Source organism: Asterias rubens, chromosome 6, assembly GCF_902459465.1.
Source record: "Asterias rubens chromosome 6, eAstRub1.3, whole genome shotgun sequence".
Taxonomy (NCBI): Eukaryota; Metazoa; Echinodermata; class Asteroidea; order Forcipulatida; family Asteriidae; genus Asterias; species Asterias rubens.
The window spans coordinates 16,858,547-16,875,164 of NC_047067.1; the positions used below are offsets into that span (position 1 = coordinate 16,858,547).

The 16,618-nt window shown below is 40.5% G+C and overlaps 1 protein-coding gene across 2 annotated transcripts in view; it reads left to right on the forward strand.

The window, feature by feature from the left end:
• LOC117291441 (sialidase-3-like) overlaps positions 1 to 16,618 on the forward strand; it is an 87,021-nt gene that overhangs the window by 58,918 nt on the left and 11,485 nt on the right. For both annotated transcript variants that reach the window (XM_033773124.1, XM_033773125.1), the window contains exons 7-8: positions 857 to 950; positions 14,738 to 14,815. In XM_033773124.1, the coding sequence (XP_033629015.1) occupies positions 857 to 950; positions 14,738 to 14,815 (172 nt within the window). The remainder of the gene's footprint in view (positions 1 to 856; positions 951 to 14,737; positions 14,816 to 16,618) is intronic.

Genomic DNA, 16,618 nt, shown 5'->3' on the forward strand with positions numbered 1-16,618 from the left:
CAGCGCTCGTGTGAATGGGCCTTTATTATTATACACACACTTACAAAACCTTCCTACCAATTTGTTGCATTGGTATTGTTATACACACACTGACAAAACCTTCCTACCCATTTGTTGCATTGGTATTGTTATACACACACTGACAAAACCTCCCTACCAATTTGTTGAATTTGTTGAATTGGTACTTTACACACAGTGACAAAACCTGAGTTAGCATGACTGTCTGTTTTTTCTTCTTCAAATTTTGAAGGTCAAATCATATGTTCCTCTCATTTAATGTAAAGTTGCAAGATTGTTTTTGGTTTTTGTTAAAGACACTGGACACCTTTGGTAATTGTCATATTGTCATAGACCAGTCTTCTCACTTTGTGAATCCCAACATATACATGTATGCACAAAATAACAAACCTGTGTCAAAGTTGAGAGATAATAATGGAACAAAAAAAACACGTAGTTGTGTGCTTTCAGATGCTGGAATTTGCGACCTCAAAATCAAATTTAGATCTCAAAATCAAACTCAAATATTTAAGTGAGAAATAACTTCTTTCTCAAAAACGGCGCAAGGCCCTACATGTACTTCAGAGGGAGCCGTTTCTCACACTGTTTTATACTATCAACATCTCTCCATTGATCGCTAACAACTTTTTTTGAACAATTAGCATTAGTACCCAGTGTCTTTAACATCTGAAATATGTGCTTGAACCGCTGTTTAATGTTTTTAAATTGAGTGTTTCTGCCCATTTTTTTATTTTTTTATGTCAGTTTCTTGTTTGAGATGGGGAAGGAGGTACATGTAGGTTTTTTTTTTAATGTACTGTGATACGTTATCTTTTTGATTTGTTTCCCTCTTTTTTAGAGTTATGATGTTGGCTTCACCTGGACAGATCCCATAGATATCACAGGAAGCACCATTGGAAAAATGAACCCATTTCCAGTTTTGTATGTCCCAGGTAAGTTAGATTCTACTTTATGAAACACATCTCTGAAGCTATTATGCTATTATGGTATTACCAAAAAACACAATTCAAAACAAAAAGTATCTTTTAAAAAGCAAACTGAGAAATGACCCTTTTCAAAACTACAGCTTCAGCTCCGGCCTAAAGACACTGTCATGTTGCTTCTGGTATGAGAGGGGGTTTTAAAAAAAGAGGCTGTATGTAATGATGGCAGTTTTCAAAACTTATGGATTATGCTGAGACTCTGGTTAGGTACCTTCTGTTGTAATTACCGTGTTAAACGCGTAGTAAATTTGCAAAGTTACCAAAAGAGCCCAAGCGGGGAACATGGTTGTAAGCAGTGGTTTCAAAAGGGATTTGTAATGCCTGCTGCCCACGTCAATACACACCATCAAAGGTGGCTGAGAAGTTTCTCTTCCATGCTGACACTTAAATGAGTCATTGGACATCTTAAATATTCAACAGACAACATTAGTCTGGGAAAACACTCTTGTCAAGATAAACCAAATTAGAGTCAAAAACAGCTACATGTACATGTTGAACCATTGGTTGCCAAGACACTACAGACAATGAGAGGTTACCAGGTATTGGATAGGTCAAAAAGTAGTTTGCGAAGGTCTTGTGCATGGCAACCTGAAAATAGCTGGTATGGTATAATGCATTGCAAAACTGGTTGCTGCTAGTATTCTATTTTTAAAGTATGAAAAGAATTACATGTAAGTCTGTTTTGAGCTGTTCTGATACGACAGGTCAGAACAGCTATTGTTATTGTTTAGTTAGATTTTTATTTTACAGTTGGAGTTTTTTTTTTAGTCCTTCAAAACCCCATTGCCATAACTCAGGGATTTTGTTATAACAAAAACTCTTATACTGAAAACAAAAGACCAGACAAATTGTATACCATATGGAAGCTTAAGCTTTGACATAGCAGCTAAATTGTTATTATAAATAAATTTAATTAATTAAACATGTTTGATCAAGGTGTTTACTTAATAAGCCAATTTTGTTTTCACCGAAACTCTAAAAGTATACAGCCAAACTGTTTTCATGTATACCTTTGTTGGATACTGTAGATTTGATTTTTGGCCTAAAGCGTCAGACGACGTCACAATGAAATCATTTATTGGGCGTTTTCACCTGGTGTAGAAAACAAATGGACTATTAAGTGAAAGACCCCCAAACATCATTATTTAATTAAGCTTAAATGACATGTTTTGTACTGCAAAAAAACTTTCCGCAATCAAGTTTATTTTATTGACAACCATTTTAGAGGCATCAAAATTTATTAAAACAGTGTAAGTAGAAAAAACTGTATTCCCAGGCAAATTTTACAATGATGGTTAAGGTGTAAACTTCATTTGAATTGTCGAAAATTCTAAACTTGATCAAGTCCTAGTCCCATATGTGATTGTTATTGTGATTTTGTACAATATACGTACATGTACAGCTCTCACGGTTGTGACTTACACAAGGTTAAACCTATTAATTTTATTTCATTCATTTCATTTATTAATTTCACAGGTAAAAATACAAGTACAAACAATAAGAACAGTAAGAAAACAAAAACATGTACTGTATACAATTAGGAGAAAGAAACAAAAATAGAGGAAAAAAAGTAGCACCCCTGATTGATTTTTAAAAAGTAAACTAAATTATTATTGAGTTAATCTCCTGATGCCTCAATTTAAGAAGATACAATATTATAGTAAAAGGACATTAGAGAGACATTATTTTAACATGGCCATTTGAATGGGCAAGGCAATTTGAAAGTAAAACAATTTTGGTCAAGGGGAACCCCTGGCCAGGGACTAATAAATTATTGATGAGAGAATTTGTAAGGAGGATAAACTATGGATAATTGTTGTATCTTTAATGCGGACCGGTAGTTTATCCCATAATCTAGGGAATCTGTGAAAAAGAGAATGATGGGCAGTGTCGGAATGAGCCCGTTCATGGACACATTTAACAGATTCCATATGTCTACAATTAATGGGAATTAGAGTGTCTGTGTCAATGTCAAATTTGTTACACAAACATTTAATAACAAACGCAATTGAAAGGAAAAGAACCCTGTTGATTAAAAGAGGCAGGACCCAGCTTGACACACCTATCTAAATACTCGATTTCATTATCAGAATCAACTATAACCCTTCTCGGCAGACCCAAACAAAAATGGGTGAATCGCCTCTGTACCTTCTCTAGCGTGTTTTTTTTTGCTGAGTCGAAAGAACAGGGCACCAGACTGGAGCTGCGTATTCAAGTATGGGTCTGCTAATTGAACGATAAAGTGAAGTCAGAATTTTCGGGTTTCTAGTTTTACTCTACCAATAAATAATCCGTTTAGAGGCTTTGTAGTGAGTTTATTAACGTGTTTTTCAGCTAAACTCCCTGCAGATAATAGCACCCAAGTATTTGTAACTATCCACGTTTACGAAAGCGTTTTCAGCAATTTTTTTACAGTGATTTAGCAGGGTTTCTAGACCTGGTCACAGTCATTAGTTTACACTTTTTGGGGTTTAAAGACATACATAGGATTTGAGGCATTGCATGGTGAGGTATCAATGTATATTTGGTTTGCGGTAACACCATGTGTGTATCAACTTGCCATGTAGAGTTTGTTCTTAGAAAACTGTCTTCCTATATTCTACTGCCGCGAAGTAGATAATCGGAGGTTCGAGAGACTTCTCAGTTCTGAAAAGAACTGTCCTGCTTTTAACCATTACCAGGACGGATGGTATAGAAAATAGACTTGGACTACTACTTTAGCTTATTGGATCGTAATTAACTGTACTGCCGTGGAGTCAGTTCTGAATTGGTCAACGTTTCGACTAGCTTGCTTCATTTGTTGCTGTTGTGCAAGTATCAGGGCTGGATAAACCCACCCACCAAACGAACAATATTTTTAAGTATGCGCCTCAACGCTTTGGCAATACAGGAAAAAACTAAAGTGGTTTTAATTTGAGGCTAGTAAATCAACACATGCTTCAGTGGCTAAAAGTAGTACCAGAACAGCTGCAGCTTGCCTTTTGCTGAGATAAAGTGTGTACTCATGAGATTACTATTAGATAAGGAGAGTGAGTTGGTAAAGATGAAAAGGCTTTTTTCTTCTAAATGTTCTAATGGAGGAATCCCGTCATGAAGGTGAATGGTCTTTTATCTGGAAATCCAACCATCTTTAAACATTTGAAGCACTTAATCCAAGCATAACAACTCAGATATCAACTTCTATTAAGTATCATTAAGAAGAAAACTATTAGGCACAATGTTTTACTGAAATACCTATTATAAAAATTTGTTGTTATGTAAGAAAGGGGTGAAAATACCGGAAATTCAATGTTTTATTTAACTACCTGATCTAAATTGGAATAACATTTAATAGGGGAAACAAAACTGTTAAGAGATATGCTTGTACAGTGTACATGTAAGCCAGTATAAAAACATGGGTCACGTTGTTCCAGAAGATGATCAGAGTATTTTGGTCGAAACGTTAAGTGATAACCGGCTCTTCTCAGAGCCATCACTGCTCAAAGAGACTATTACCTATGGTGACACCACAAACCTACCTTTATTACAAGTCTGACACACACATTAAATGCTGCTTACCTGGCGCATCGTCTGGGGTTCACCACAATCACAAAGCAGAGGTGCAAGGTAGCCACACTTGTGTAGACTGCTGCTGCAAGGCCCTGCGTCGGTACAGAACCCGTTCAAGAGGCACCAATGGTCGCAGGAGAGGTCCATTCCCAGCAGCTGGATGGTGGGGTCAGCGACCAGAAACTTGTGCGGGACGTTGGTTATGCTCTTGCCACCGTATGCGCTGTAGATCTTCTGCGGTCGCTGCGCTGTCCGGTATATTGGACCAGATTGGGTTTCTAGATTTAAGTCTAGGCCTAGGGTGAAAGTCGAGGTCACTGAGGAGAGAGAGCTCAGGGGCTCAGGGTTGGATCAGATCTTACAGACCAGCCTGGATGTGGCTAGCTCTCTTCGGATGTCTGGAGGAGCAATGTTCCAGGATTGGGAGCCAATGTCCTTGTACTGCGACCAGTGCCAGTGATGGTTCTCATGGTGTTGTTGAGTTGAACGTTGTGGACAGAATTCCTCCAGACTGGAGCACAGTACTCAGCCACTGAGTAGCAGAAGGCTACAGCAGATGAGCGGAGTGTCTTTCCTTTAGCTCTCCAGGTTGTACCATCGAGCATGTGGATCAAGTTGTTTCTGGTCCTGATTTTGGCAGCTACTTTCTGGAGGTGAGGTTTGAAGGTGAGTGTACAGGGTGGTGCCAAGATAAGTTGATTTGGGAGCATGGCTCAAACGATTTCCATTGAGAAAGATGTCTAGCTCTTGGTCACGTTGTGCAGGTGAAAAACACTGTGTACTGTTATGGCTACACTGGGCTGAAGTCGCCAGCGTTAACAGTATTCACTGATCTTTGCTACGTCATCATTAATAGTGGAGCTGAGTTCCTCAAACGTTCTTGCTTGATGGGCGAGGCAGATGTCATCAGCATTAGATGAACTTTCGCCACATGGTGGCTGGGAGGTCACTTGTGTACAGGTTGAACAGGATGGGTGCCAGTACTGATCCCTGTCGCAAGCCGTTCTTCTGCATTCTCTAGGAGCTGCAAGATGATCCGCTCTAGCAGTGTGTAGCACATTGAGGACGGGAGATCGAACGATAGCTGGAAGCCAGTTTTGGGTCTTTCCCAGGTTTTGGGATGGTGATGGTGTTAGCAGTTCTCCAAGTTTTAGGAAGACCTTTCACCGAGATGACTCGTGAAAGGAAGGCTGCTAGCCAGTTTCTTGCTGCAGGTCCCAGATGTTTCAGGAGTTCGGGGTGGATGTTGTCATACCCTGGGGCTTTACTACACGTCAGGTCTTCTGGTCTTGACTCAAGTTCAGTTGAGATGACCACTCCATCAACCAGTCTCCATTGCTGTTCGCGTTTTCATAACCCCAGACTGCGTGGTGGCTGTTGAAGTTTCCCACATAGATACGTTGATGATCTTGAAGCTGCCCACACGGATAGTGTTGAAAAGTTGATTCAAGTAGTTCAGTGTCGGCTATATCAGATCGGACATACGTAGCTCTTCCGCACTGCCGATGACCTGTAAAGGCCACAAGGTTGTAGTTTGCGTTTTTGAGTCTGCTTCGAAGGATTGGTGGAGCTACTACAAAGCCTGTTGGGTAGGCGTGAGAGAGCGCCCGAAGGATTGCCTAAAAGAAACACAGTTCCTGTCGAGAGGCTCTCCTCTCCAGCTGATCCTAAAAAGAACAACAATAAAGTAGAATTATAAAAATATAAAAATATGTAAGTATTCTTTATAGCAGCAAAAAAAGCAAAGACGCATAAAAATAGACAAGCAAGGGCATATCAGCAAGGTAAAGACATAAAATTAAAAAAACACCTACAAGTAAAATGAAAGCCCAACAATATGGATTATATACAATGGCTAAAAAGATTGAGTTATGGGTGGTTTTGTGTAAAGAACACCACGTATATTATTAAGACACCTCACTGGGGAAGTTCCTAGGCACAAATTCTGAACATCACTAGGAAGTGTATCCCAAAATCTTTGGGAAAAAAAGAAACAAGAGTACTTTAGAGAGTTCGTTCGGGCAAGTCTGTGTTTAAAAACCAGTTTATCAATTTTAAGTGTATTACATTGTAGGTTGCGGTAAAAGATGAGTATACACCATGTACCACTGAAACTTTCACATTCAACTTGACAACAAAAGAAACACTTAAAAACAGAAAACGGTTATACAAGGGGGGCAAGTGAAGTTGAGTGAAACGTTGTTCATAAGTAAGGGACCTGGCAACTCTATATGTGAAACAGGACCAAGTGAACCTTCTTTGCACTGCTTCAAGGGACTGTATGTGTTTTTTTCTGGTTCGGTAGCCACAAACGAATACCGTACTCCAGAACAGGTCTACAAAGGGAACAAAAGAGTTTTGTTACCTAAGTTATATGTACAAGAAATATCTCTTCTAGATCTGGTAACGTGCAATACTTTGCACTTAAGCTGGTTGAGCTTCATACAATTTTCATCACACCACCTAGAGATAGTATCAAGATCATTTTGTAACACTAAACAATCATTTTGGTTGCTCACTGTACGGTACAAAACTGTGTCATCTGCATACTGTGGGAGAAATGACTGAACAATTCTAGGCAGATCAGCAGTGAATAAATTGAAAAGCACTGGTCCGATAACCGACCCCTGAGGGACCCCTTAAGTTACCTGAGCCCAGTCAGAATTAGTGCCTGAAAAAATTACGCGCTGTTTGTGCCCAGAAAGAAATGAGTTAATCCAGGATAGAGTCTTACCACAGATGCCATAATGATGCAGTTTCTTGAAGAGAACTGAATCATTAATTCGGTCAAAGGCTTTGGACCAGTCCAAAATTATTGCATCAACTCGTTGAGGTTTGGAGTCCAAAGCCTTAGCCCAAGTATCAAACAATGTAACAGCTTGTGTGACACATGAATGTTCTGGAAAGAAACCATGTTGCCATTCAAGAATAATATTATAACTTTTAGAATGCACAATAAGATAATAATAATAATAATAATAATAAGACTTGTAATGCGCACATATCCACCCTGCTGGGTGTTCAAGGCGCAGTAAAACCAAAACACAAAAACAAAAACAAAACACAACACAAAGAAAAACAGACAAAACAAAATTAGTCATTGAAAACCTGTGACATAAGATAAGTTTTGAGAAGAGACTTGAATTTTGCGGTACAAACACAAGATCGAAGATTAAGTGGTAGAGAGTTCCAGATGCGTGGCGCGGCTGAAGAAAAAGACTTGTCACCCCATGAGTGTCGAGACTTGGGTTCAATGAGGAGAAGCATGGAACTTGATCGAAGATTCCTTGATGGAGTGTAAACTTGAAGCAGTTCAGAAATATGGTGGGGAGCCTTGCCATTTAGAGCTTTGTGGACAATGAGCATCAGCTTGAAGATGATTCGTTGAGAGATAGGGAGCCAGTGTAGTTGTTTCAGAATGGGGGTGATAGAACAGGATTTTCTAGACAGTGTCACAATGCGGGCAGCAGTATTTTGGAGCCGTTGAAGTCGGGGAATCTGGTTGTTAGGAAGACTGTAGAGAAGAGCATTGCCGTTGTCAAGGCGAGAAGTAACAAATGCATGAATGACCTTTTCAGTGGCACTTTTGTCCAAGTACTTGCGAATCTTACCTATATTCCTGATGTGATATGATGATAAACGAACAATATTGTTGATGTGTGGCTGAAGTGTCATCGATGAATAAAAAATAACCCCCAAGTTCCGAGCTTTCAGCGGGGGAGCTATCCGAGCATCACCGATGGAGATGTATGGCACTGAAACCTTAGTTAACTGTTGACGTGACCCAAATAAAAGGAACTCTTTCTTATCATCATTTAACTTCAGGAAGTTTTGTTGTGTCCAACGTCGAATCTCTTGGATGCATTTCTCAAGTCTTGCAATAGATGCATTGGCGTTTTCTTGAGAAGATTTAAACGTGATGTATAGCTGAGTGTCGTCTGTGTACACATGGTAATTCAGATTAAATTTGAGGATGATGTCACGAATCGGTATTGTGGAGATACGATTTGCACCATGCTAGGGCTGTGCCCTCTATGCCAAGGTGATTCTGGAGCCAAGAGAGAAGGATGTTATGATCAACAGTGTCAAAAGCAGCACTCAAGTCTAGCAGGACTAGTGCTGTAAGGTTACCATTGTCCATAGAAGAGAGAATATCGTTGCTCACACGGACTAGTGCCGCCTCGGTCCCATGGAAAGGCTTGTATGCTGACTGGAACACATCGGACAGGTTGAAAGTATGAATGTGATCAGAAATACGTGATGACACTACTCGTTCGATGACTTTTCCAAGATATTTTAAGTTTGCAACCGGTCTGTAGTGTTTGAATATCTCCTTGTCCAGGTTTGGTTTCTTGATGAGCGGCCTGATGTAGGAAACTTTGAGGCTATCGGGGAAACAACCGGAACTGAGAGATTCGTTTACAAGCTTAGTGATGTAGGGTACAAATATATCATGTTTTGCTTTATCATGGATGTTGATACTGGATCCAGCTCACAGGATTTTGAAGGAGATTTCATAATAACCCTTTGAATCTCAGCAACAGTGGCAGGCTCAAACACAGATAGGCTACACTCTGGTTGAAGATGTGGCAATGTCTGCGGCATGTTGTAAGGGACTGATGAAAATGATGAGCGGATGTCCGAAATCTTGGTGACAAAGAATTTCTGGAACTCATTTGCTAAGTCCTGGTTATTGTAGGTGGATGGAAAGGACAGGGGTTTTGGGTTTGAGCAACAACTTACCAATTATCTTGAAGAGCTTCTTTTGATCTCCTGAGGATTCTTGTACTTGAGATGAATAATGGATGATCTTTGCCTGGTTGATAAAATTCCTAACTACTTTACATTGGTTGCGATATTCTAGTCGTTGTATTGCCAATTTGCCAATTTGCCATTTTTCCGCCACTTCCGCTCCAGTTGACGACAGATCTTTCTCGCTGTACGAATATCGTCATTGAACCAGGAGACTTCAGTTCGGACCTTGACTGATCTCGTTTTCCAAGGTGCGTATTTATCCAAGATGTCACTGACTGTACTCTCATATTGGCTGACATAGGAATCCAAGCAGTCATGATCAACTTCTAGATTTGCTAAATGAGTGCCTATGTCGTGGAACACTTCGGGAGAATTCACATGTTTCCATTGTCAGCTCTTTATAGTGACGGTTGGGACTTTGGGCTTGCACAGACTCAAGTTACACATGACTGCATAATGGTCAGATAATCCAGGTAGAATAACAAAGTTTGAGACAATTGGTGGGGAGATTTCACGAGTTATGACAAGGTCCAGGCAATGACCGAGACGATGAGTCGGCTCCTTGATATGCTGGGTAAGACCAAAAGCTTGAAGTAGATGCTTAAACTAGAAATGATACATTCAAGCATCTTTCATGGTACTGAACAAAGAGAAATTGGCCGGTAGTTAGCAATATGAGATTTATTACCATTTTTGTGAAGAGGAATGACATTTGCCAGCCTCCAATCTCCAGGTACTCTGCCAAATTTGATGCTAAGGTTGAATATTTTGGTAAGTATGCAAACCAGAGACGAATCAGCAAGCTTAAGTATGCCATGTGAAATTCCATCTGGACCAGGAGGTTTGGATGAGTTACATGTAAGCTTACGAACCGCCTGTAACACCTCGTCTTGCCTGATTTGTACAGTTTGAAGAGGTCAGACCCCAGGGTGGCCGTTGCATCGGGCAGGGATACCTGGGAGATTAGAGGCTGAATCCTGTACAGAAAAATTACTACTAAAGAATTCATTAAAAGCATTAACAATGGAAGACGGTGTGCTAAAATGTGTCTCATCCTAAAAAAATACACTAGCAGGTTTAGACTTCCTTCTAGCATTAACAAACGACCAAAAACGTTTAGGGTTACATTTCAAATCATTGGCAACGGAAGTCATTATAAGCATTCTTAGCAGATATTTTAACTTGATGCAGAGAAGTTTGTATTTAGTCCACAAGTTATTATTGTTTTTGCGAGCAACTGCTTGTTGATAGGCTCTGTTTTTTCTACGAGACAAAGCAATAATTTCCTGGGTTATCCAGGGTGGACGACAACGACCTCTTGAAATGGCGACAGGAATCACATCCTTGACAGCAGCTTGGATGAGAAGGGTAAAGTTGTCCCAAGTATCTTCTATGTTGGATTCATCGTAGAACAGGTGCCAGGGGATGCACTCTAGAGTCCGCTTAAAATCTACAGAATCGGCCTTGTGAAACTGTAAAAATGTTCTAGAAAGTTTTGATCAGGCATTGAGATGTTAAGTTGAAAATAAACAGAATCGTGAGCACTGTTCCCCAGACCAGCACCTCTGCTTATGTCGCTGACCAAGTTAGAGTCGTTACAAAAAATGAGATCCAACATGGAGTCCTGACCGTTGTTGTTACATCGAGTCGGAAAAGTCACTAAGGGACCATGGATAAATTATGTCACGGGAACGACCGCGTCGCGACGCGTTCCTTCGCGTGACAAAACGAACAAAAGAAAAACTACGGAGTGGAACGCGTTCTCCTCAACCACCGGGTCTCGAGGAAGACCCACTGTATAACAAAGGAACAATGGTGTAGGCCGAAAACCACTGTGTAGTTATAATCGGCTTATCTGGGTAGATAAATCCAAGTTGTAGCCCTTTTCACACAATAAGTCAAAACACAACCGCAGATTAAAAAATAAAAAATACTACGTCTTTGCACGACCGCCATGCAAAATAATCCCCCAAAGTAAAACAAAGTCAATAGCAAAAACATCTTACATTAAACAGTACAACTATACTCTTTTTTGTACATCCAAGGTGTCCAAAATGTTTCATGTTTGAACAATGAAGCCAACACGTTATGAAGTTTTTCTTAAACACGCTTAATATTTGCCAAGGAACTGCTGAAAATTCACCACGTTGCCCAAGCTACCAGCGACGGCGCCAATGTTGTATGAGTTTAGCTCGGGCACAAACGCTGGTTGGTATTGCAATTTTCGGACACCAGATTCTCCCGAAAGTCTTAATCTCAAGGCGGTTGAAACTAATTTCGTAAGCTGTTGCGCAATTTTTCCAACGGAGGGCGGCTCTCCCGCTATCACATTGTTTAGGAAAGCCCTCTAGCGTTCAATGTTTCTTGCATTATAGTTTGTTGCACGCAAAATAACAAGACTACTAGGCCTGAATATTGAAAACACTGTGTGTGAGTGTGTAGCTAGATGGAGTGTTTGTGTACTACGATGTAATTTTGTGTTGTGTTTTGTGCGATTGCGAGCCGGTCAGCATGATTTCGCGGTACCTTTATGAACGAATCTTGTAAGTGTTATCATCTCTGTAAACACGGGTCCTAATGTAACAATTAGATGTAGATACAAAATAAGTTGGCGATGATTTCAAATTTAAGAATAATAGTCACCACTTCAACTTGTTATGGCAGTAGCATATTATTGTATTGGCTTTGGCAAACTTGAGGGTTGGCTGTACATGGACATCTCCAACCCATTGTCTGGTGTATACCTGAGCTAGACCGCAAACACTAATCCTTCACCCCTTCGTGGATTACTTGCAAGCTGCCTTGTCCATGTAATCTGAACAACAAAAGGCACCAACAATAGAGTTCGATAATGAGGGACCTTAAAAATCAGTGAAGCGCTTAATCCATCTTGGGACGGGCGCGTGACAATTTTGGGACGGACTCGTTCTAGAACGAGTCTGACCGCGGGCGGCCGCGTTCTTAATTTATCCATGGTCCCTAACTGCCACATGTTGAGCGATTCAGTTAAGCTGATGATATCGGTAGCACATTTGTTCAAAGTAGGAGGAAATTACGCGTCGATGGTGAGCAGCAAATTTAAGTTGAAGTCTCCGGTGAGAAAGATGGATTTGAATTGGTTACAGTGTGGCAAAATGCGATCAAAAGAGAAGGCAAGAGCATCAGCAAAACGAGAGTTTGATGACGACAATCTATAACATGTACCAAACAGAAGTTAACCTTTGTTGTTAGGCAGTAAAAGCTGTACCCAGAGTACGTAGCTCACATTGTTTAAAATCTTTACGAAAGTCTGCAGGTTCAAAATCTGCCCTACGAACTGGCTGAAGAACAGATTTGCAAGCAAGTAGAACTCCTCCACCGTTACGGTTTCTATCTCTTCGAATTATTTGGAAGGAGGGGTCGAGTAATTCGCCATCTGAAATTGTGTCATTTAACCAGGTTTCTGTTACAGCAATTATGTCCAAGTTGTCTGTGGAACACAATACCTGCAAATCATGTAGTTTGTTTCCCAAACTCCTTGCGTTCAAAAAAATGGCCCGAATCTTAGGTTTTTGCTGAGTTGTGGTGTTTACAGGACCGAGATTTTCCTGAATTTCTCCAAAAACAGTGATGTCGATATGAAATGATGATGTGGAGTTACAATAGTACGCAACAGGTGCACTGATGAACTTACGTTTTGACCATCGAGTCAATGAGTTACGCCATATTGGAAACACAGCAGGTATGTAGCTTGATGGAATGGTCAGTCCTTGTTTGATGAGATCAATGAAACTTGGGCTCCAGACAATAGCTTGAATAAAGGACTCGATCAAGTGTGTGGTCATTGTTGCAAATGGTTACAGTCCTTGGTTGGATAAGGTAAAAAACTGTCCAAAAATGCGTCCAAACCTCGAAACTAGAAGTCCTTACATCGCAGAACAAACTCCTAGGAGAATCAGCACTCAGTTTTGTAACATTTGGAGCGGAACTCACATCATAAAACTGCTCATTGCTACTTAAAATCGACAAAAATGTCAGAGCAGTCTAAAACATGACTGTCGTGGTCGCCACACTACAGAGGATAGAATTGTGTTCTAGTTAATAAAACAATTGTAAGAATTCAAAATAGTAAAACAATATAGCCAAGATGAAGTAATACAGTCTGCTTCGTCATACAGTATGCACGGTTTGTATAACAAGACTCTCATTGTTGCAAAGACCATCTGCCAGACGCTTCTCGCCTTAATTACCAAAGAGTTGGAGCCTGGCATGGTTGATGATTTGACTACATGTAAGGTGCACAAGTGATACACCCGCTAAATGAGAGCAAGTTCTCCATTATGATCAATTCCCTTGACGTATTGACATAGTAGTTGCTTCCCAAGGACTTTCCTTTTCCAATGGTCATTTTAGAGGTTGGGTCGCTTCATGTATAAGAGCATGGAAGCTGAGCAGGTAATCCCTTTAGTACAGGTTATGCAAGTCTCTCAGATACGGCACGTATCGGGAAACATTTGCACTTCTTTCCAAACTTTTGACGCTTTTGAACACATAAAGTGCACCAGAAGTGACATTTCTTTATCCCTGCAAATCACTCTTTTACATCCTTCATTGACTGCCTCTATGCATGGAGCATCAACCTGGTGTCAGCCTGCTAAGGTTTCCTCAAATCATCATCTCTCTTTGAGGACCATGGCATCCGTAACATCAAGGAACCCCCGCCTGTTATTATTCCGCATCCTGACCAGATTTTTTAAGGGGAAGAATTACTTCTGGGTCAATTGGAAGTGGGACCGATTTAAAAAAAAAAAAATTCAGTTATTGATCATGTGAGCATTGACGATTGATTTGGGGCTACCGTGACCCCATGTTGACCTTTACTTCCGGCGCAACCGGAAGTTGAACCATAATCTCAAGAACTATGCAACCGATTTTACAAAGTTTTGCCAATTATAGATTCCTTGGAGCTTTTGAGGTTAGCCTTGGATACATGACTCCATGTTGACTTTTATTTCCGGCGCAACCTGAAGTTGAACCATAATCTCAAGAACTATGCAACAGATTTTTCAAAGTTTTGCCAATTATAGACTCCTTGGAGCTTTTGAGGTTAGCCTTGGATACATGACTCCAATCTGCAGATTGTGATATCAATAAATCATTCATTCAATCTTCATAATTGTTCACAATTTTCAATATTTTCACATGGGCGCGTACGAACATCTTGGGCCCTAAGTTTAGGCTTTCCAAACAAAAGTAATAGTTTGTTTTTGTTGATCTTACCATTACTTGCTGGCTAAAATCACATAAAAGGTAACTTGTCAGCCGTGCCCAATGCCAGCCATCATATAGACATGTCATACTGCCTAGGAAAGGCATGAGTCAACAGCGAAACTAGACTTGAAGTCAAGTCTTTGCACATTTGTAACTTATATTCTTTGTTTTTTTCGTTGCAGGTCCTGGTCATTCCGTACAGATGAAATGTGGCAGATTAGTAGTTCCTGGAAATATGTTCACCTTGGACAGGATGGGAAGTAAGTACAGTACATCGCTTTTTATCAACCAGATGTCAGGCATGTCTGGATTCTAGATTGTTTTAAATGTAGTGACATGATTAATATTGTAACAGAACCCCCCCCCCCCCAGAAGTTCTGCCAGTCATGGGATTTATTTAAGAAATGGCCAGATACATTACCACAAAAAAAATGAACAAGCCAATATTTTTTGGACTCGCAAACAATTTGAAAGTTTCAGTTGCCATCACTGTAATTTCTTAGCGACATTTTAATCAACTAACAAAATAACTTCAAAATCTCAATTCACATAAAAACGGGGGAGGCAGGTATAGACTAAAAATCAATGATTGTCGCTATTTTGACCAAACCATCGAACCGTACACTTATTTCACCAGAATAAACAGGAAAGGAGCCCCAAATTTCGCCCAGTGTGTCAGCTACAGCAATGTTTGAAGCATTAAATTTGGGTAAAAACTAGGCTGATTGGCTGTTGAATTTGGAGGGCTAAATAGCCTGCAACACCAACTTCCCCCAAATATAAAATACAAAAATTTTACCCTGTCGCATTCACTCAGAAAAACGCTTTTGAAACCAAGGGCCCTATATATAACTCTACAAAAACCATAAGTATAGGCATAAAAGCACTAGGAAAAGAAATGGAATTGATGAAATGGACCCGGGTATCAAGAAATACAAATGTAAACTTATAAAGAACCATGGTGTGGCTACATTGTATCATCACCAAGTAGAGGCAAGCATACATGTACATGTACATGTACATGTACATGTTTGTCACTTGTCACTGTTTGTAAAAACACTGACTTTGAATTCAGACATGATGCTCACACTCCAGTGCCCCAGTCACAAGTCCTCAATGTGAAACTGAACACATACTAAAGTCAGCTGATAGTGGATTCAAAAGCACTAAGTTAAACCACAAAGCATGGGAAGTAAAAAAGTCTTTTTAGACCCAGGTAAACACAATGTGCATGTATAAAGAAATAGCACTAAAGCTACATGTAGACTCATATTTAACGAAGCATACTCCCTGTGGAGCATGGCATGCTACATTCTTGCACACGACCAATGTTTTACATGTATCGGCCCAATGATACCAGCTCCACAGCTCAACATAACCAGCTCATAACCAGCTCCACAGCTCAACATAACCAGCTCATAACCAGCTCCAGCTCAACATAACCAGCTCATAACCAGCTCCACAGCTCAACATAACCAGCTCATAACCAGCTCCACAGCTCAACATAACCAGCTCATAACCAGCTCCACAGCTCAACATAACCAACTCATAACCAGCTCCAGCTCAACATAACCAGCTCATAACCAGCTCCAGCTCAACATAACCAGCTCATAACCAGCTCCAGCTCAACATAACCAGCTCATAACCAGCTCCAGCTCAACATAACCAGCTCATAACCAGCTCCAGCTCAACATAACCAGCTCATAACCAGCTCCAGCTCAACACAACCAGCTCATAACCAGCTCCGGCTCAACACAACCAGCTCATAACCAGCTCCGGCTCAACACAACCAGCTCATAACCAGCTCCGGCTCAACATAACCAGCTCATAACCAGCTCCGGCTCAACATAACCAGCTCATAACCAGCTCCAGCTCAACATAACCAGCTCATAACCAGCTCCAGCTCAACACAACCAGCTCATAACCAGCTCCAGCTCAACATAACCAGCTCATAACCAGCTCCAGCTCAACATAACCAGCTCATAACCAGCTCCAGCTCAACACAACCTTCTCATAACCAGCTCCAGCTCAACATAACCAGCTCATAACCAGCTCCAGCTGAA